The following is a 23,364-nucleotide window of genomic DNA, read 5'->3' as shown; positions in this document are numbered from 1 at the left end:
TCTTCGTCTCGGAGCAGACCTCCTCTCCAGTTGGAAGGGAAGGTTTTGCACCCCAGTCTCCAAGCCTAGAGATTGAGTAGGGACAGCTGGCCTTTTTCTCCGGCTGCTTTAAGTGGTTGATGTCATTTTGTCAGCTTGTCGCCCCTCTATGAATTTGATTTATGCGAAACAGTGAAACTGGTTTGCTACTTGATGTGCTAATGGGTGTTTAGCCTTTAAAGGCACATCTTTCTGACGTTTTACGTTTTTCTCTTTAGTTGGCTCGCTAGGTTGTGCAGTGGGAACAGTTAATGCATATGTTGCGGCCTTATTGTCTGTCATTTTTTTATCTGGCGAGCTTTCTCTGTTAAAGTCCTCAATTGTTGTAAGATTTCTGAAGGGACCATTTTGCATGTTTCCACATTTCCTTGAATTATACCCCAATATTACACCCCAGTTGCATATTAATTTGGTTATGGGTTTCTGATGGGGTGGAGTCTGCCTAAACTCTTACACAACTGCCAGTTGCACCTTTTGCCTTTTGAAGGCTGCACTGTTGGTGGCCATCACATTGTCCTGCGTGTTATTGTGCTGCAGGCACTGTTTGTCTATCACACCCTTTACCTTTTTTTTTTTTTTTTTTTACCCAAACAAGCTGGTTCTTATAGCCAAAGCAAATTTCCTACCAAAGATAATGATCTTGTTTGAAATAGGCCAGTCTATCACACAACATTTTGTCCTCTGCCCATACCACCAAAAGGAAGAGAAGTTTCATCGGCTGTATTCTCGTAGGGCTGTCAGTTTGGATATTGGCAGGACAGAGAAGTTCAAGTGTGACGATCAGCTCTTTGTTGGATATATAGGCAACAAGAAGGGCAAAACGGTCCAAAAGAGGTCTCTGTACAATGGAACATCTTAAGAATTAGGATTTATTATGCCATTGCTAAAATGGATTCACCAGAAGGAATCCAACCTCCTTCCACCAGAGCGAGGGCAACCACCTCCGCTCTGGCCAGGGGAGTGTCCATAGCAGACAAATGTTGTATGACATCATGGACCCCCTTCACAGTTTCACAAAATACTGTTGTGTGGACTCAAAATGGAGACTAGATAACTATGTCACTCATTCTGTGCCGCAGGATTTTAATCATTCCGTGCTGCAGGATTTCCTAGTCTGACCACTCCTTCCTGCGTGCCACCTGGAAGGGGGTACTGCTGTGATATCTATTCATGAGGTGAGGAATTAAAAAGTGGAATTATCTATTAGAAAGAAATGTTACATACCTTCATTAACGATCTTTCCGGTGGATACTGAAGATCCTTCACTGATATACCCACCACCCCATTCGGAAGGATGGTCATTGGCACCCAATGAATAGTAAGTTTCCAGTTTACTGCTGTTACGCTGTCCATTCACTGTCAACCTAAGCTGGCCTTATCTGTCCCTCCAAGGACTCAAGCAGATGGGTAAGGAACTGATTTCAGGGTACTGGAGTGACGCTGTATTGCTTCAGTGACGTCACAGCCATGCTACACATGATGTTGCGATCAAGCCAACACCAACTACTGCTGCAGGAGAACCATTGCAAAATTTCCAGAGCTACTCTGGTTCCCTGGGGAAATGCAAGGGATGAGGTAACCATCTGCAGGTAGATAGAGTATCCACCAGAAAGATTGTCACCAAAGATGAGTAACCTTTTCTTCTTGGATGCAATTGATCGCTGCACCCCTGCTAAGTTGTGGTACACTGTGGATGCTGTCCTGCACACCTCTCAGTCCACTGCTAGGGTTGGTGCCCTTCTTCTACACCACCTTTCTCATTAACAGTTGTTTACATAGTCACCACCACCACCTCAACCACTCTCTTGATCACGTGTCCCTCACAATGGAGGCCTGAGAAGAAGCAGCTCGACCCCTGTCAAATGGAGTTTTTTACGGGAGCTCTGTCACCTCGCCCTTGATAGCAATCTTAGTGTCTTTGCATTGCCTGGGGACCACAAGCAAACACCCGAGACACACATCAGAACATTTTTACTCTTTCCTCAGTGTTTTTTTTCAGGAGGAATATGAGATTTATAATTGTATAATTTTGTAAGTTGATATTTTAACTGTGCTTTACAACATTTTTATTATGCGTACAGTAACGATCTTCATAAGTGTATATGATTAAATAAAATTGGTTTACCGGCTGTGGTATTGCCAACTACTATTTTTAATTGAGGAAATAAATCTGTGCATGCTTATTTATTTGCCATTTATTTAAGCACTGCTAGCCTCGCCTTCTTAAAGTTCTGTGGATTTTGGGGCTGTTGATGGAATAGGTCAGTGGCAAAACAGAGGTAGTGGAATCTGCTTTCCCTTATAATAAACTGTTCATTTTCTGTTTCATAAGCTGTGTAGACTTGACAGAAGAGGATGATCTTTGGATCTGGATTGAAGTAGGCCTTGTTGCCTTCTTAGTGCTGGGCTGAGTCTGTTACAGACCTTTGATTCAGGTTGCCATTCTTCCGTTTTATTTGCTTATTAGCGCAGATGGGGTGATTTGGGAGATTTTTTTCTGATCCATAGAATGACAATTATCATTAATGTGCTTTTGAAGTGTCATCTTTTATTATTCTGTAATTTTGTTGTTTTTCATCCGGTCTAACTATAAGACACTTAGGGCTGAGACTTGTTGTGGATGACACTTAAAAAGCAAACACATTTAGACAAGAATTATTTCTACAGTCCTCGTGTAGTCCACTGGACTTGGAAGTAACAGGACATCTTGTCTAATAGTATTTGCGGAGCCGAGTGGTCTTTATCTACAGTTTGTAGTATGACACAACACCACTTTCTCTGGCTGATGTCAATTCAAAATAACTTGCTTAGAAAAGGTGCCTTCTCTGTTGCATTGTGTTTAGTAGTTGAACTGTTTTTCTAAGGTGTTTGTTTCGCTTTGGAGACTTGTGATGGGTTGTAATGTATGCTGTTTGAAGGACTGAATTTGCACTTTTCTTCTTTTCACAAATCCCTACCCGGAGTCCGGTGAAAATCAGTTGCAAAGTAATGTTTCATTACCTCTAATGGGAATTGAAGCATGTTCCTGGTTGCATATGCTAATGCAGCATAATTTCACATAGTTTACCCAGGATTTAAGTGCACACATTTTGTTGATGATAAATGCTTTTGGCATGTATCTTGGACATGTATACGTTTAAGCTCTGCTTGATCAGACTTTATAAACGTTTTACTTATTCAGGTGGATAACCCGGTGTCCGTTCTTACACAAGAGATGAGTAAACACTTCCTGCAGTCGAAAAATGAAGGTGATAAGTACAAGGTAAGATGAAGCTTAATTAGCAGAAACATGGAATTGGCATTTATATCCTCATAAGCTTGCAAGTATCTTGTTATTTTTAATGAATAAGCAAGCAGCCAATAACTTACTTTGAAACTAATTATCATAAGCAATTGTATTCCTCTCCGTCATCCTTCACAAATTCTCATATTATTGAGCATCATGTTTTGAAATCAGATATTTTCTCATCATACCAAGCAAGTTATAAGCTAGGTAAAAGGTATCCTAAATTAGTAAGTATAGGTGTCTCTTAATTTCATGACCATACTACAGTAATCTCGCAGTATCATCTCACCTTTCTCAACTTGTCAGGCCTGATAACTAATAAACAAATTTGTTTAACCAATATAAATGCTCAAAAAAAGTGAATCATTTGTTGAAGGGTACCCCTCTTCTTGAAAACGGTGAGCCGAATTTGTATTTTCCTTTCATTACCTCTCTTCAGAACCCTGTTTCGTAATTAGTGTTATAATAAACATTCCCATGTTTGTTACATTAGTCATGAAGGCACTAAGGTCAGAGGTGGAATTTTAATAAAATCCGACCATTAAATTCAATCAGTTATCCTACTTTTCCAAAGGTAACTGAAGGATGCCTATAATACAGTGAGATTATTTCAAAAAAATATCTCTGTATGCAGCCTCATGTCAGAAATAATTTTCTTTCTATTGCAAAGTCATAGAAACCAAGAAAATATGTTCTATACTCCTGTAGCAAGCTTTGTGTTGTAGAATCTTTTGTGGTTGTAAAACAATCCACATCAAATCCCTATTATGTTACGCAGTAGACATATCTTAGTGTCACAAAACGTTTATTTCTGTTGCTTGGATTCAAATTCATATCCTTTTCTAAAAATGAGAAATATACACTAGAATGAGTGTGAAGGTGCTGTTGGGAAGTATAGTTTGGGCGTATGTCTACCAACATATTTTAGTGCTGTAGTTTAATACAATTCTGAAATGATCAGTTATCCATATTCCGCTGTGTAGTGTTTCTGGAATAGGGCATGTGTAGACCAACCCTTATTATACCTTCTTAATCCCGCATACTGCACTTCTCTTTTGAATTATGTATTCATCCGGTATAGAACAGACTCTTCTCAAGGAACTCTTCTAGTTACAATGCACTGATAAAAACATACATTTAAAAATATATTTTTGTATGTAGTTTTGATTACAATGTTTTGCACTTCAATACTAATCTGTGGAATCTTTTTCTCATCAACTGGTGTAGATTGTCTGGTTCTGAAATAATTTGCAGTGACTAAAAATGCTTATACAATTGTTTAAGGATTATTCCTCTAGAGTAGTATTTTGAACATCTCCATAAAGTTGAAAATTATTCAGGAAAGGATGGATAATGTTGGGTGCTCTGGCCAACCCAAGTATTTTTTTTTATTTTTTATCTTAATTTGTCATTTTCTCCCAGAACCTAACAAACATCCATGTGCATGGGCCATAAGAGGCAAGATAAGCATGTGAACATTTTGGGCAATACAGGTGTACAACTTGAATCGTGCAATGAATCATACACTGAGGCACATCATGGTGAGGTCTTACTTCTCTTGTCTGCACAGTATACTTCATCATCCCCCATCTGACAGTCACTACTCGCTCTCACTCCCTGAGCACTATCGTCCGACCCAGTCCCTTCATCTCCTGTAAAATGTTCACACAGCTCTTCCCAAGATTCCATATCTGCCTGCAATTTGGCACCTGTTTTCACCTGCCTGAGATGTATTTCCTTGGTCAGAGACCACTCCAGAATATCCTGGAACCACGAAGCCCCATTGGGTGTCCCCACCTACGAGCCAGCAGCAAGGCCAGCTGCAGAAAGCAGTACGCCATCTTACCCTGTCTAGATATATTACCCAACGGGTAATGCTGCAGCATCAGCTCGCAACGTAAGGTTTCCACCACCACAGACCAGAAGGACCCCACCTCCGTACAGTTCCATGCCAAGTGCATAAAATCCGCTTCTCTGCTCTTGCATCTGGGGCATGAAGAAGCCCGACCTGCATTATACCTGCGCAGCTTCACCGGGGTCACATAAGTGCAATGTAGAAAATTGAAGTGTATCAAATTAAGATGAGCGTTGCTAGATACTGTTTTCAGTAGTGCACACATCCTAGCCCACTCCACATCCTTGAAGGGTGCACCCAAGTCCTCCTCTCATCTCCGCCTTGCCCTCAGCTGCCAACCCATGCAATCTGCCAGAAGCGCTGTATACATCTGGGATAACAGGTGGTGGCCCACACCCATCATCAATAGCGCCCCAACACTGCTGAGTCCAGAGGTGCAGCCGGAAAACAGACCCACAACAGAAGCCATCTGTGGAATGGGGCCCTTCTGATTACAACTGTCGCCACTCTCTGACAAACCGCTGCCATCTGCATCAGCTAACCAGTTGACCGCGTGTTGGAGATGGGGTGCATAATAGTAATATTCCAGATTGGGGCCCCCCGGACCTCCATCTAGATAGCTCTGCATCATGGTCATCCTGGTCACCGTACACTTTTTCCCCGCCCACAAGAGCAGTGTGAAAAGGGTATTCAACCGTAGAAAGATCCCCATCCAGAGAGGGCACAGTGAGTTCTGAATAGCAAATAGACAATGCAGCAACACCACCATTGTGGCCACCGCTATTCTGCCCATGAGCAAGAGCAAAAGTGTGTTCCAGAACTTAACCGAGTCCTGAAGCGAAGTCAGTATATGCCCCACGTTGCCATCAGCATCTTTGGGAGATCCCCACTCTCCACCAACCTCGCTAGAAGGTCCTTTTCCCAATTATCCCCCTCAGCTAACCAGTTGGCCACTTACTGGAGATGGGATGCATAATAGTAATATTCCAGATTGGGGGCCCCCCATCTAGATAGCTCTGCATCATGGCCGTCCTGGCTACCTACTTTTCTTCCCCACCCACAGGAGCGAAGTGAGAAGGGTATTTAACTGCCAAAGATCCCCTCCCTGCCCCCCCCCCCCCCCCCAGAGCAGGCACAGTGAGTTCTGAATAGTATATAGACAACGCAGCAACACCATTTTTGCCTCTGCTATTCTGCCCATGAGTGAGAGCTGAAGAGCGTTCCAGAGCTTCAGGGAGCTCTGATGTTAAGTCAGTACGTGTCCATGTTGTGGCACTGTTGCTCCACCTCAGTATGTGCTACCATTACTCGCCGGTAACAGAACAGGACCCCAGTGCCTGTGCTCTCCTTTCTAAATTTGGTTGCTGGTAAATTTAACACCCCACAATTGGCACACTGGTGCACCCATGTGAGTCCCTAGTATATGGTACTTAGGTAGTCAGGGCATTGGTACACCAGGGTTCTCCCATGGGATGCAGCATGTGCCACCCATGGGAGCCCATGCAAACTGTGTCTGCAGCCCTGCATTTGCAGCCTGTGGGAAATAGTGCATGCATCCTTTCACCACCGATATAAGGCTTACCTTATATCCTAGTAACTGCACTTATACACAGTCACCCCTCTGGAGGCCCTTCAGCCCAAAGGCAGGATTCATGTCCCTAAGTGTGAGGGTACCCTTGAATGAGCAGGGTAGCCCTACAAACCCCAGACTCCATTCCCTGGACTTTGTAAGTACAGTAAGCCATCTTAAGGTATGTAGTGGACATTGGTCAACAGAAGTGGTCCAACTACATAATGACTTATCCAAACTTAGGCATGTAAATTTTCAAGCAACTTCACCAATTCCAGTGCTAGTTGAATGATCCCATGTCCTCTTGGGGTTCCTTAGAAGATCTCTCAGTTTTGCCTTTGCAGTCTTATGGGGGTCTAGCTGCCAGCCCACGCTGCTGCTGACCCCAGACACTATTCTGCCATCCTTTTGGTGAGCCGGACACAAGCAGCAGAAGGCAGAACAAAGGATTTCATGCAAGGGAGAGGTCTGACCACCTCCCCTTTGTATTAGGTGTCTATGGGCTGTGGTGGTGTGGCCTCTTTTGGTTTCCTCCTTGCATAATCTGGTTTGCACTAGGTCATGAACCCCCTGTTCCCGCTGTGGCACGAAACCACACAAAGGACAGGAAAGTGACCACCACCCTGTCCAGCTCCTCCCCTAGGGAGGTGCACAGAGCTCTGTTAGGTGGCCGGTTGATTCTGCCATCTTGAAAACAAGGTAGGCAGAGGCCCCTGGGAGCATCTGACTGGTTAGGCCAGATAGATGACGTCCCTGACCCCCCTCTGATAGATAGGTCTCTTCAGAGAGTGACGAACCCCCTTTTAGGGTTACTTAGGGGCTCCTCCTGGCATCTGCAGGCACCTCAAGACAGCGATGAACGGCTGGGGGATCCTGCTGTCCCACAGACAACGTGAAGGCTCTGCTTGCAGGTGGTGGTTCTGTGCCCTTCTCTGGGTCCTGTCTATCTTCTGACCAACTTGGGAGATGATGGGCCCCTGCTCCTGCCACTGGCCTGGACCCCCAGTACACTGTGACTGTTACTCTTGCCAAGGCTTGTTGACTCTTCATCTGGAAACTCTTCAGGCACCGAGAAGCCCCAGCCTCCAGCACTGTGCATCTCAAAGATCAGTCTCTGTTCCGCAGCTCCTGCGATGTGGGCCTTCTGTTTTGTTGTGCTGTTGAGGCCTCCTTGTGACTCCTTGTGTCCATCGCCTGTGGGTCACCCGGGGGAGGGGGCTCCAACGACTTCTGCTGGCCTCCCTGTGTACTGAGGGCCAGCCCTGACTCCCCCTTCAGGGTAGAGTCTCTTGGGACTTGCTGGTCCCAAAAAACTTGCCAATCCATCTTCAGCTCCTGCTTGCAATTGCCAGTTCTTGTTGGTGGCCTCGCTGGTCACTGACCCTCCCGCAATCCAGCGACCGGCATAGGTAACTCCCAGGATCTTCTGCAGCTCCTGGACCCGCAGCTGGACTTCTTCCTTCACCAATCTGCAGGAACATCACCTCTAGGAGGTCGGGCATTGCCACCTGCACCACCAGGGTGCTAGACTCTGTCCACTTCTTTTTTGAGTCTTCTACGTCCGAAATCTGTCTTTTGATTCCTCTGGCCTGGTCCAGGGGTCGGGACAGCAGCTGGACAACAGAGTCGTCAGTTGACTTTAACTAGGGTTTCCGATGTCCTTTCACCACTATGCATCTGGGTCTCCTGGTGTAGGTACTCCTGTTTTCTGGATCCTTGGGTGGGGAAACTCCAACCTTCCTCCTGTCTTTGGGTTTCCTCAGGGTCCACTGGGAAGGTTCCTGAAACTCTCAAATTCCAACTGTGACTTCCCTGTGTTAGTCTGTGGGACGATTGGGAAGGTATCCACTCTGCAACCTGTTGCTGGGGACACTTGGAGTACTTAATATGGGTTTTTTAGTTGTTTCCCATCCCCTAGCTAACTACCACACTTACCTTGGTTGAGTTCCCTATTTCGCACTCACTCCACTTAATTAATTATTATATGGTTTGCCCCCCGTAGGGCCCAGTACATTTCTGCTTGTTCTTTTGTGTGTCTATATTGTGTGTAGATATCTCCAAAAGTAGATAGGCCAATTCTAGTCCAGTAGTTAGTGCTGTAGTAAAGAATCCATTATTTCTGCAACACTTGTGTGGTTCTTTCTTGTGTGAGAGTTAGTCTGACTACTTAAACACTATCACTAAGGGTTAACTGGACTCAGTATAGGGTGCCACACCATAGGTGTACACCATAAACTGAGCCAGCCTCCTACAGCGCGCCCCCCGGCCCTCGCACCAGTACCAGGGGGACCACAGGTCACTTCAGAGAGCTCAGCGCAGTGCTGGGGCCCCCCCAGCTCACTTCAGAGAGCACAGTGTGGCCTACTTATTGTCAGTCTTCCCCGAGGCCCAACGTCTGCTAGCCCCATTTGGACTGCCCGGTACGTGGCAGCCCGTGTTCAGTAGTCCATGCAATCTTTCTCCATCTGCCCCACTCACCTCTTTGTTTGGGGAGCCAATGCCCACAGTAGGACCACCCCGGATCCAGGGCGCTCCCTCGGGTCACCTCAATCGGTGATGGCATGTAGGGAAGTGATATAAATCAGCTGCCTGGCGGCCAGCAGTCCACGCCTTCAGTGGTCCTCCTTCTCCAGGACCACTGCTTTCCACATCAGCCTACCAATCACAGACAGGCACCATGCGGATCGGGCACTGGGCCAAGGGGGGCTCTTAGGTTGTTTTTCACCCCTCCAGGACTACAGTGGCATCAGGGTTATGTAGGATTACTGGCGGACCAATAGGAGCTGCTGGATTTCACATCCTGGTGGCCATCTTGTCCAGCAACGCCCACCCCTCCAAAAACTCCTCCATCCCCCCAAATGCCCACAAAGTATTTTTAACACTTCCAGAAACAAATTACATAGAGCAAGCATATCTTGGGGAACAAGTGAGTGTCACAACGTAGAAGCATTTATCTATTGTCTGCTAAAACAGGAGGTTTGTACTGTTGCCCTGTGAACAGGTCTACTCTTAAATCTTAAACCAGGGCAGAGAGCTATAATGTGCTGTGTAACATAGTGTCCAGTGAGAAATGACAACATGAAGCAGAAAATTGAAGTAGAGATGAGTAGTTTATTACATTAAAGAGACCTTATCCATCTAGCTGCTTCTCTCTGTCTCAGCCTATCTCCAACTGTCTCCAGGTCCCCGCTCAACCTCTATGACATCAATACAGTCAATAGCTATGTAGGCTGAGCTGGCACATCTCTGCCCTCAAAGCTGTGTATTACCACATACTGTCAGCTTATAGTTAAAATTAATTTGGCATAACTGTGGCCTTCAAGATTGTTGTACTTTTAAATATGTCAATAAACGAGACATGACGTGGCAGTTGCCTTTGTTAGAATTCATGTGGGTTTTTTTGGTGTTCCAAATTAAGTGTTCTGCCATATCTACTGTGAAAACATACTTGCAAAATAGGTAGGTTTTTTGAGTGGAGGAAACACCAATAAGACCGTTTTCTGCAAGCGTGGCACTTTTAGAGACCTTTCTTCTGTTGTAGCTACTTATTCTCCCTCCCCACAATTCAGCAACAGTAGCTGGCTGGTGGTTGGAATCACCCAGTATGCAGGGCACCATCTTTGCCTTAAATACATTACTTTGCCTTATATGACATTACTGAGGCCCCTGAACGCATACCAGAGGCGGCTGATGCCTCCCACCTTCATAGAACTCTCATTCAAACCTTGCATAGGTACTGAATGTCAGTCTGGCAGGTGTACTTCATGCTACATGTGCCCACTCAATACCGTGTTTTCCTTGCCCTTATACCCTTTTCAGATTAGCTAATCTAGCTCACCATTATCATAAAGGATAACCCTTTCAAAGCACGAAGCATCTATTTTAATAATTTGCTGTGTGGACCTAAAGGGTATCATTGCTTACTGTTTAGTGGGGTGTAATACCCTTGTATAAAGAGGTTCTGCAAATACCTGTATAATGATTCAAATATGTGGATCATTTGTTCGGTTTCACATACTTCAGCCATCAACCTTTTGAGTGCCTTGCTGAGTCTCACTAACTAAGCTTTTCTTCTTTTGGTTCTAGTTTTTCATGAAAGCGACTCAGCTTGAGCAGATGAAAGAGGACTATTCTTACATTATGGATACTAAATCAAGAACGCATGATCAAATAGAACAAGGAGTGGAGGTGTGTAAGAAACTCAGAAACAAGTTGATTGTCTAATTAGACACTTTAGTACTTTGTTCTTTATTTGTTTACCATTCATATGCAGACCGGATTGGTAGTAGTGGTTAGTAGCTGTTACATCCCTCAATTATATTTTATTTGCCAAAACCCAGTATCTGTTTCCTGGTTGTCGTTCTTACAGTATATGTTCCTACTTGGATGTTTGCAAAGAGGAAATTGGCCATTTGATCAGCTTAACCACAGTTAGTAGAGGAATTTGTAACATTCCCACTTTGCCTTCAAGCCACCTTAAAAGAGAGAAATGTGTGTATTTTTCCTGTTTGCTTTACTTTACACGGAAACCTATAAGCCTGTGCTAAGTAAGATCCATATAGCTTATCTAGTACTAGACGCTAACCTGAATACAACTTCCGGCCTATACACTGTGGGGAAGGCAAGCACCATGCTCTAAGGCATTTTCTTCCAGCAAAATCACAGTTCAGGTTGTTTGTGATTGGGCCATACAGTTTGAGCAAATCTGTAAAAACTTATTCACAACAAACCTAATATTAAATGCAATTAACTTGGTACATATTACATCAATGAGAAGCATAATAGCTTTGCCAACTTGGAGTTCTTGCTAATCTTCAGTGTTAGGTAATTGGAAATCTTTGGCCAAAACAAAGGTTCTCTAGAAGAAATACTTTTCCTTGTACAGAATGATTTTATGTAAATCCTGTTGTGCATTCCCAGTTTTGTGGAGGTAGGCTGTCTTTCTTCTTGTGACATCTGAATTGCTCTTGGATTTGGACTTGAATCTTCTTAATTTGTAAATTACTATAGGCTGTTCACATTCTTTAGTATAGCTGACAAGCAACTGAAGTGCTGTGAAGCAGGTCAAGGCATCAAATGAAGGCTCTGCTATTGTTCATTATATTGGCTATTAAGATGGCAATTAGAATGAAGCGAAAAAAAGTTTTGTGGCACAAAATTGTCTCTACAAATTAGCTCAGCTTGACCGCATCTCACGAGCCTCTTTTATTCCTATGAATGAATAGCACAGCATTGGATAACATAGCCAGGTATTGTAAAAAAAATAAAAAAAATAAAAATGAAGAATGTTCCTTTTGGGGAAATCCATTTAGGATAGACCCAGTTTATGTGGGTAAGTGGACTATAATTAAACTGGGGAGAAACTTATAAATAGTTGCCTGAAAAGTGATTAAGGTGACAGAAAATATATTGGAGGCCAAGGACAAATTTTGAAAAGCAAGCAAAGACCAGGGCTTTGAGACAAAAGAAAGCTGATATGTGCTGCAAGAAAACTGAAAGCTTGTGATACAATAAAAGAGATGGACACATAATAGAACTTCAAATAGGACTTCAAAAATATAAAAAAACAAATCAAACATAGGCTATGTGTGTTAAAGTAGGTGAGCCAGAGCACTTCGTAAGTCAGTTTATGAGGGGAGGGGTAAAGAGTCTGGAATTATGGTTTGCTAATTTGCTCTGTTGGGCAAATTCTTTCACCATCGTGCAAAATTAGGTGCCAGTCAGACCTTACTGATGCAGTCTGCGATTAAGGGCTGCTTCAGTGAATGTGTGTTTAGAGTTGTTAGAAACGGGGTCTTTGGTTGTCAGTCAGGTTACCCCCTGTCCAAGCAAGGACCCTCACTATAGTCAGGGTAAAGGAGAATCACCCTCTGTTAACCCTCCCCCCCCCCCTCGCCCCCCTGGTAGCTTGGCACTAGCAGGCAGGCTTAACTTCAGACTCAAGGTGTAAAGTATTTGTACCCACAAACACAGTAACTCTGTGAAAACACTACAAAATGACACAAGACAGGTTTAGAAAAATAGATAATATTTATCTAAACAAAACAAGACACAAATGACAAAAATGCAATATACACAAGTCAAGTTATGAATTTAAAAGCAAAAGAGTTTTAAATCCTTTAAAAAACAGTGAAAACGTTGTTAGCGTACAAAAGTACCTGGGTAGCGTCAAAATAAAGTCACACAGATGAGTGTGCGTTGAAAAAGGCCAGTGATGCATCGCAAACGAGTGTGTGCGTCGTCTCACCTCCGGTCGAGTCAGCGTGCATCTTTTTTTCTCTCCCACAAGAGCGATACGTCAGTCTGGACGGGCACCTTGGCTCCGGGCAGGCTTTGCGTTGTTTTTCCGTGCCCAGCAATGTTGCGTCGAAATCCGGTCTCACGGTGTCAAGAAACCGCTCTGCGCGGGGGCTTGCGTCATTTACAGCAGCTGCTGTGGGTGTTGCGTGTCGTTTCTCCAGCCACATTGCATCGATCTCCCAGCCGCGATGTAGGTGGAGCTTCGATTTCAGCCGCAAGGCTGGCTGTGTGTCGTTTTTCAGCCGCGAAGCGGGTTGTGGTCGAAGGTTTCCCTGCACGGCGGTCTTTGCGTGGATTTCTGTCCTTTCCACCTGCTGCATCTTTCAAGGGCCCGGAGACTGGTTAGGGCACCACTTGGCAGGCAGGACTCTCAGCAGAAAGCCCAAGTGCTGGCAGAGAGAAGTCCTTGCTGTCTCTGAGACTTCAACAACAGAAGGCAAGCTCAGTTTTCAGCCCTTAGAGATTCTTCACCAGTGGGAAGCCACACAAAAGTCTGTCTTTGTCCTCTCTCAGGGAGAAGCAGCTACTGCAGGCCAACCCAGCAAAGTACAGTCACAGGCAAAGGGGCAGTACTCCTTCTCCAGCTCTTCTCCTTGGCCGAGGTTCCTCCTGGTTCCTGAAGTAATCTGATTTTCTGGGGTTTTGGGTGCTCTTATTATACCCCTTCCTGCCTCTGTTTTCAAGATCCTGCCTTGCCCAGGCCAGGCCCCAGACATACACCAGGGGTTGGAGACTGCATTGTGTGAGGGCAGGGACAGCCCTTTCAGGTCTAAGTGAGCACTACTCCCCTCCACTCAGCCCAGATGGCCCATCAGGATATGCAGGCTACACCCCAGCTCCCTTTGTGTCACTGTCTAGAGGAGAGGTGTCAAACTGTCCTAGACAGGTAATCCACAAACAAGCAGAGTCACAGAATGGTTTAAGCAAGAAAAATCCTACTTTCTAAAAGTGGCATTTTCAGACACACAATCTAAAAACCAACATCACTAAAAGATATATTTTTAAATTGTAAGTTCAGAGACCACAAACTCCACTTGTCTATCTGCTCTCAAAGGGAATCTGCGTTTTAATAATATTTAAAGGCAGCCCCCATGTTAACCTATGAGAGATAGGCCTTGCAACAGTGAAAACGGAATTTGGCAGTATTTCACTGTCAGGACGTGTAAAACACATAAGTACATGTCCCACCATTAACAAACACTGCACACTGCCCATGGGGCTACCTAGGGCCTACCTTTGAGGTGCCTTACATGTATAGAAAGGGAAGGCTTAGGCCTGGCAAGTGGGTACACTTGCCAAGTGGAATTGGCAGTTTAAAACCGCCTCTCAGACACTGCAGTGGCAGGTCTGAGCCATTTTTACAGGGCTACTAATGTGGGTGGCACAACCAGTGCTGTAGGCCCACACATAGCATTTGATTTACAGGCCCTGGGCACCTCTAGTGCACTTTACTAAGGACTTATTGGTAAATCAAATATACCAATCATGGATAGCCATTGTACACACACAATCTATACAGGGAACGCTTCCACTTTAGCACTGGTCAGCAGTGGTAAAAGTGTCCAGAGCAAAAGTTGAGTTTTTTTTTTAATTATGGTGTTACAATTTTACAGAATGCTGAAAACTTGTTTATAAGAGATAATTATTTTCTATTCTCTATGTCAGAGAGAGACTTTTCTGGGCCTTCAAAGTCTGCCTAAGCCAATAGATGGTACTCCTCTTCCTCTGTTGCCAGTTTAGAGCTTGGTGTTGATTCCAAAGTCATTGCCTTCATCTGGAGAATTCTGTATGAAAAAATCAGTTCACAGTGAGTGTAAGTTGGCTTTGTCAATCACTTTCCAGTTCCAGTAAAGAATCAACATTTCTCCCAATTCCCGATTAGTTCAAATTTGTCACTTGGCTTAGGAGCTACCAGGAAAACAGCTAATATTGATCCCGTCATAGAACAAAAGCACAGGGGTTGGGGCAGTCTCATTCCCACTGACAGTTCAGCAGTCGCTTGTCCACTTCCAAGTCCTTCACCAAGCATGTTTGGTAAATAACGTGGTCCCTTTTTGTGGTGAGACGTACAGCTGTGTTCTGTCTCTTGGGAGCCTCGCAAGTCTGTTCTTAACAGGTCTCGGCTTGGTGGCTAACAGGCACACAACCACCTTCTCTTTCTATCTGTCTCTCTTAGCTCCTGTTGTCCTAGGTAGCAGTGAGCTACACATTGCCCTCTTATCTGGCTGGCTTACTGTAGTCATTTATTAGTTCATTCAAAAAGAGGCCTACCAACGGTCTACTGGAGCTTCCTCTTGCAAGGAACTTGCAGTCGGTGTGCCTGCAACTGAAAAATTATGCACCTTTACATTCATTTACAAGCACCCATATCATGAGTTCTACAATTCTCTTCAGGTTTTAAAGTTAATACAGGCACAGAGAAACCAGTTAGTGGTTTCTCAATGTGCAGAGTCAAAATACCACCTATATCTGGCAGAGAAAAAGGACGGGAACCGTGTGAAAAGCAGGTTTTCTACAGCTAATTAATCAAACTATTATGATTCCTCCATACCGAGACCATCATTTTGAAGTACTGCACTGGGCTACATATTGAGGTGTATGCACAGCTGCAACAGGACCTTGACACCAATGGGGTAGGAGAGCTCTGTTTCCCAGTGTCAAAAAAGATGAAATTACTAGCTCTTGAAAACATTGTTTTGAACAGTAATATCGCCCTCATTGGATCTTTCATTCATTAACATATTTAAATGTCCTCCATAATCAGAATGGCAATCAGTTGCTTTTGCCCTTCATGACTGGGGAATTTATTGCCTGCATTAGAAGGACATACTGAACTAATGCAATATCGACCAACTCTTTCCAGAAAATAGCTGAGGAACAAACTGAGAAAGCTTTTTCATTAGCTGAATGAGAGACAGTACACTGATGCGGTCTTCAAGATTTGTGAGTTAAACATGGAATGTTAAATCCTCTAAATGAAGCTTTACTCATTCTGATCTGATCCAAACACCTGTGTCCTCCCTGCAATAGAGACCAATTTTAAAGTTATTGCTGCTACTTTGTTAATGCTTAATCAGACACCAAAGTCTTCATTTGTGGCTTTCACTTCTGCACCGTCTTATTCATTTACGACTCCCTATCCTGCAAATAACAGCATGGTGGCTTGTTCTTTCGCTTCTTCTCATGTGCACACTACTGGATGTAACCTTTCTCCCATTCCTCTTGCACAGAAGATTACTCCTTCATAGACTCCTACTCTCCTGTCAACAAAGCTCCTGCCCATAACATGATCACCAGTGTTTCCAGCCAAGATTTTGTTGACAGTAGTCGATATAGGGAAAATCCTCGTTGAATTGGCTTTTTATTTGGGGTAAGAATATTCCTACCTCAGAGCATCTCTCTGTCTCTTGTCTTATCACACATGATGCTAAGATGCCAGGCTTATTCTGAAGAGTACTTTGATACACAGCAATCTGTTTATTCAATACCTTTCAAAGTAGAAATACTTCTATAAGTTCATGAGGAGGAGCAGTTTTTCAGCAGTCAAGAGATAATCTTCCATATGCTTCCGTAGTTGCAATGGAACACATTCCAGTATACTTTGGGCCTGATTACGAGCTTGGCAGAGGGCATAACTCCATCCCAAATGTGACGGATATCCCGTCCGCCGTATTTCAAGTTTCAATATATTCTATGGAACTTGTAAAACGGCAGGCGGGATATCCGTTACTTTTGGGACAGAGTAATCCCCTCAGCCAAGGTTGTAATCAGACCTTTTGTGTCCTTGATACAGATAATGGGAGATTTTAATAAGAGATCATCTTTGATTATTAATGCACCTGGCACTGCTTTTCACTGTATTGTTTTAATTGTAAAACATATCAGCTTGGACTACGAAATTGTTCCTGGTTATTTGTGTAATTGTTCGGCCGATCACTGTCTTCCACACAAATACATTTTATTTCGCACCATACACATTAGTACTCTTAAATTTATTAAATTGAAGCAACAATGAGAAACACATTTATCATGTTGCTACTTATTCACTTGTACTAATGAATCAGTGTTGTGTACCCGTCTAAGCCTATTTACAATCTATTAACAGCTTAACAATGTATTATCTAGAAGTATTATCTAGACGTTATATCAGCAATCCATTTAAACACATATATCCACTAAAAATGAATCTATGAAATTATTGTTGACCCGAATGTTTACTGGGCTGAAGGTCAAATGAGGTGTGGAGCTTTTGAGAGATAGTTATTTTAAACACAGTCATTTATGATACTGTCTAAAATATATCATGATATTTTCTAATCTAGAGGCTACAAGAACTTAGGAAACATTGTCTAGAAAAAGAAGAACGCTTCAAAAGTATTGCATCTTTGGGAGAAATGAAGACCAAACTTGAAGAACTGAAACATAAAATGGCTTGGGCAATGGTAATATTTGGTTTACTTGTTTGACTTCATTATTTACTAACAATCAGTAGAAGGTAATGAAAGATTTTCCCCTTTGTACTACTTCTTTACAACATATTAATAATTCCCCTAAAATCATTTCACCAGGTCGTTAGTTCTAAAATGTGCTATTGTAGAGTAATAGGGCATATTCATAGACCTAACAGTAGTAATTCTTTTTTTAACAAGCTCTTACTTAAGAAGAAAAAGTAAACATTTACAGTGTCACATTTTCAACATAGACACTCATACAGTATGGGCAGTTTGATTGTTTATTTGAGCTTGGCAGCTAATATCACATTGGTTTATGTGTGTTCAAGATTTTAACATTTACTTTCCTACTTTCTAGACCTTTTTTATTGACACTGCTGTATACTGATTTCTGTACTTTAGTTCACAATTAGTTCAGATGAATCTAATTAGTCTTAGTGATATGTTAAAATAGTTTATTAACTATGAACTTGTTCACTGTTTTCAGGCTTGTGATCAATGCCTACAAACACAACGACTTAGGAAGAAAGGCAGAGAAGCCCACAAACCACCTATAACTTAGGTGTGAGTGACAGGTTAAATTGCTGTGTTGTCAACACAAAGGAAGCCCCTCTTAACCTGTGTTTCCTCTATATGACATCCAAGTTTGTACAGTCTGTGATAAAACACAAAGTTTTTTTTTATTTTTTTTTTAAAGTTTTGTATTCACCAAATTTAATTTATACATAGACTACATATATTCATTAACAGTTTATAAATTCATCAAATTATTTATATATATATATATATATATATATATATATATATATATATATATATATAGACACACACACACATTTTTTAATGTGATAAATCATTCAAATATGAAAATAGCAAATCCTCTCTTTCCACATTTCCCACATTGTAGCAAACACACTATTAGACTTGTGCATCTCAACAGCATATAAACAATGTGATTGCAGAATATGCACTTCTCAATCTCATGGTGCCTGTATGTTTCATCACTTATGCCTTAGAACTTACAGTGCACCACAGAATTGATACACTAGCTTCCTGGAGGAATTCCTGTGCTTGTGAAGAGTTTGGTCTTCGATTATTTTCAGAATACACCTTTTGGCCTTAAAGTGTTGTACAGTTTATATCCCTGTGAAAACAATACCCACCCTCCTTTTCTACTTAGAAATATACCTAGGTTTATCCCTTTTATAGACCCTAGAGAGAGAGAGAGAGAGAGTGTGTGTGTGTAGCATCTATGCATTCGGAATGAACATTACTTTGACCACATCAATGTAATTAACTATCATCTGAACATTAACCTTCAGGGTATCATTAAGCTTATTTTTAACTCTGTCACCCTAGCCCTCAACCTAACCATAATTATATTACCATGCCAGGAATTATGTTTTGTTCACCTAACATATATAAAGATAAATAAACCCAATGAATGCAGAGATTGCATTTAATTGTGGTTCTCTCCATTGACACCCATAATACATTCGATTACATTTAGTTTATGCAAGAAAAAAACAATTGAATTGTAACCCATAAATCCTGAAAAGGATTTTGTAAATTAATCAAGATTTGACTCTTTGGTGTCTATTAAAAATGATATGCTAATCTCAGCCAATCTGAAATGAGAATTTCTGCCTTTTACCCAATTTGGTATGGGATTTTCTATAGCAATATATTGTTCAAAGTAAATTCCGAGTTTATTTTGACCCACAGTTAAGATTAATAGCAGTACCATTGACACTGACAGTGTTAATTGTTTTCAGTGTGAATAACATATCAGAAGTTGCCCCTATTTACAACAGTTGATTTTATTGTACACCAAGCATTTAAATATTGCACATTTTGAAAGCTTTGAAGGGATTGCCCATCTATGTATTCCATATTCTGTCAACTAAATGTGCTCCTGTTATGCCTGCTTCAGAGTACCTCTTAGAAGTGCCCAGCTCCTGCAACCTAATCTACAGTTTCAAACAAAGATCAAAAGATTCAAAGAGTGAAGGAATCACGGCATTATCTGCACACAGTCTCTCACCCTCTCGCAAGACCTCCATTTGCTTGCATTCAAAAATGCAGAATTTTAAGATTGTCCTATGCACAGTGTTCACCGTTGTGCACCTTCTTATCTTTCTGATATCTTGACACATTTCCGACACCTAGATCCCTAAGGTTAGCCACCCGTGCCAGACTCAGTCCATTCAATAAGATGCAAAGCTTTTGCGGATGGAGGTCTCCTATACAATGGTCCTCCCATAAAACCCACTTTCTTTATTCCTCTCCACCTTGAATAAGACTTTTGAGTTTCAGGAAAGACCGAAGGTACATGTGTTTTCTTAGGCCTTTGGATTACTTCAATGCTGACTGCTCCCTAAAGGAGTGAACTTTTTAATGATATGATATTTCTCTTTATTTATTTTTTCCGCCTCCCCAATCCTGTGTAACTAGTTATTCCCTGCAAAGTGATTTAAAGTGGCCTCATATCAGCATCAGTACTATTAAATATGCAACAAATAAACAGGTAATAAATAGTTATGAAGGAAAGTTGTAACATTGATATAAACTATTTTCACTGGTGAAAGGCTCTATATCAATATGCAGGAAAAAGTAAGGAGTGTGTATAACAAGAAACATCTCTCTGATCATGATAATTGTTAACTTATGGAAAATTGAGTCGGAAACTAGTAATGGATGGATAAAAGCCAGATTGCTAGTAAAACATGCCCAAACAATGACTCTTGCAGCCAAAATTTTATCAGTGAAAATAACAGACCCAAGAAACATTAAACTAAAGAATAGTGCTCTAGGGTTTAAAAACCTCCCTATTATATAGCTTTCTCAACTGTTTCCTATCCAGTTTGAGTACAAAGGCTTCATTAGTCATTATTACAAAGGTAGCGTGACATCTTTACTTTCTGCTTTGTATGATGATTCTTGCAATAATAATTTAAGACATAAAGATCATAGAATGTTTCAGTGGTAAATGTTCAACTCTCTTATCTATCCTGCTTGGAATGTAGATCTACCATATGACTACCATGTGAATGAGCACCACCTACTTAATATATGGCTTTGCATGCTGTCTGTAGTGCTCCAGCACCTTGTACCTTCATAGTAGGGCATAATCCGGGCGTTTGCATGACATTTTGTCATTCACTTCTGCCTCAAAGATGAGGATTTTTTAAATTATGGTGTTAAGTTTTCAGCATTCTGTAAAATTGTGTTTATAAGAGATAATTGTTTTCTGTCTACCCTGCTAGTTGTATCAAATTATTGAAAATGTATTGAATATGAAATTGTTAGTGATAGTGTTTGGCGTCATCCCTTCCTTAGGTCAATGAAATTGAAAAGAATATCAAACCTGTTGCAGACTACATCAATGTTGAAGAAGGGCGCACTGTTAAATACAACCAGAAAATAGAAGAATGGCAGGTATGGTTGTAGTCCTCTTTATAGTGAAAAGCACAGATTCTACTCTGTGGGGAAAAAAAGGGTTTCTTCTTCCCCCTTCTCTTATTACTCATGTCTTCTTTCAACTCTGCTATACACTTTCACCTCTCAGCTTCCCTTCTTACTTTTTCCTTCTCCATTCCACAACTTGCATTCCTCTCATTGCTTTCTCCATCCGAGGCAGGCCCTTTACTTCTTCCATTATATCCTCTCTTCCCTCTGTCCCCCTCGCCAAGAGAGATTGGTTTCCTTACTATGTCATGCATACATCATCGCTCATTCTATAAGCTATTGCACCTTGCTAATTACTTGTACTACCTCTGTTTTATGGTATGAGCCTACATAGCCTAACAGTATTTTTTGTGCATATTATCTTGGCAAGATATGTCTAACTCAGATGTTATCTCAGAGAAGCATATATGGGGATTGCCCACATCCATGACAATGATTTATGATGGATATGCCTAACTGCAGATTTCTCACATCCACAGGTTCCAGACTGGATTCTTAAATTTTTCTTCAGCAGTGCTTCCTGGCTCAGCTAGGTGGCACTCGGTGGCCCTGGACTTGCTCAGTAATTCCCTTAAAGTACCAGAGTGAAGCTGCATATTTGAGCCACCGCTGCAGGCTGACTTCAGTTCTTACCTTTCCACTCCTGACATGGATCTGGAGTTCCTCTTGCATTTTTTTACTGTGTTGTGATGACTTCTAAATCGAATTCCAGTGTCCTTGAGATTGATGTCCCTACCTAAAACTATACGTTTCAGACCATACTGTGACTGTAGAAAACAAATTTTGCTACCAGACCCACACAGGTTGAACTTCTGGTGTTCGGGCTCAGGCCATAATTGAAGTTGTGCACTACATGTACATTCATGCATTCAAAGGCGATCCAAGACAAGGAAACTAAGCTATGTGTCATTGAACATTAGAAGAAGTCACATTGTTCACAAGTCCCTTTCCACTTTGCAGACACAGGTTCAGTCCTTGTCACAAGGCTGTTCCCACTAGCGATCAACTTTGTTGCTCTAAGACCTCTGGTGAATCCAAGTCAAAGTCCAAGCGCAGACATAAAAAACGCAGAGTAAAACTCTACTCCTTCCTGCCACTCTAAACCTAAAGAGAAGGTGCAAGGGCATCTTGATGGGAGTCGTTCACCCTCAAGGTCTCCAACTGTGTAGCAAATTCCTCAGTGAACCCTGATGCACTGTTAGTTTCCTGGACCATCAGAACGCCACAGCCGATTGAAGTGTTTAAGCGTGCCTTGCTGCAGATTTGTTGTGTTCTTCCAATCCCTCTGCCATGACTTCGGGTTTTAAGGAACTGGAGGGTTCACCAGTTTGGTTACCTATAGCGGTTCCTTCGCCTGTGACGTCTGACTCCTGGGGCCTGACTCTTCTCACGTACTGACTCCAGTACAAGATTCCACTTCAGCTGGAAGACCTTCACCATGCCTTTTGACATAGATGCTGATACCACCGGTGCCAGAAGAGCATCCATTGCTGAATCTAATGTCAGAGATTCTGCTTCATCTCGACTGATGTCGTGCTACGAAATAACAAAAGTGCAACTAGACATTATGCATCCTAACTCTGACCTTGTGCCGTTACCAACAAGGAAGTACCAGCAGAGGCTCCTTCTATCATTTTAACTTTGACTCGGAACAAGGGACACCTCATGGTTAGAATGATGATGGTGGGGGTGGAAATGGTTTTCTCCCCGCCTCATTACACAGATGGTAATTTGTACATGGATTTATGAGAGGCTGGTGTGCTTGACACCTCTTCTGCAATGGAGTTCAACTCTCCACTTGGACCACCATCAGAAGAAAGTGACTCCTTTGCAGTGTTTGTCTGGAGGGCAGCTGAGGTCCTAGATTCACAGCTGCTCTCAGGTGCGACCAAATCGAACATTCTTAAATACCTTTTGCTACCTGGGCCACCCACATCTGAGCCTTTTTTTTTTTTCTTTTTTAACAAGACCCTCACTAATACCTTGCTTGCAAATTTGTCAAAACCCTGGTCCTGCCCAGCAGTGAATAAACAAGTGGCCATGCATCACATACCATCTCCTGGCGATCATAATCTTTTGTGAAAGTAATGGTGGTGGTTGCAGCTTATATTCAGAAGTTGGGGATACCAGTCTTGGCCTACCTCACTGTTGAACGCAGGCTTGCTACAGTAATTCGTGGATAACCTCCAGATGACAGCAAACCTCCTGACATCAATGACGTTTCACCGTCTTTGAGCTGGAGTTGCAACTGACTTCTTTGCAGAGCTTTCTTGAACACAATGCCATTCCAAGCCTTCCTTCTGCCACAGCAAGTCCATGGTATTCAGGCTATGATCCTGATGTTTCCACCTTGGTCCTGGATCACAGTGATAGCAGCTCTTGGATTTCTTGGCCT

General features: G+C 42.4%; 1 protein-coding gene across 2 annotated transcripts in view; it reads left to right on the top strand.

Annotated features, from left to right (window-relative positions):
• SMC6 (structural maintenance of chromosomes 6) overlaps window positions 1-23,364 on the top strand; it is a 610,138-nt gene that overhangs the window by 36,752 nt on the left and 550,022 nt on the right. For both annotated transcript variants that reach the window (XM_069235972.1, XM_069235971.1), the window contains exons 7-10: window positions 3,221-3,301; window positions 10,837-10,938; window positions 17,373-17,492; window positions 20,841-20,939. In XM_069235972.1, coding sequence (XP_069092073.1) covers window positions 3,221-3,301; window positions 10,837-10,938; window positions 17,373-17,492; window positions 20,841-20,939 — 402 coding nt within the window. The remainder of the gene's footprint in view (window positions 1-3,220; window positions 3,302-10,836; window positions 10,939-17,372; window positions 17,493-20,840; window positions 20,940-23,364) is intronic.

Source organism: Pleurodeles waltl, chromosome 5, assembly GCF_031143425.1.
Source record: "Pleurodeles waltl isolate 20211129_DDA chromosome 5, aPleWal1.hap1.20221129, whole genome shotgun sequence".
In the NCBI taxonomy this organism is placed as follows: Eukaryota; Metazoa; Chordata; class Amphibia; order Caudata; family Salamandridae; genus Pleurodeles; species Pleurodeles waltl.
The sequence above is the reverse complement of the archived record's forward strand: the minus strand, read 5'-3'. Positions and strand labels throughout refer to the sequence as shown.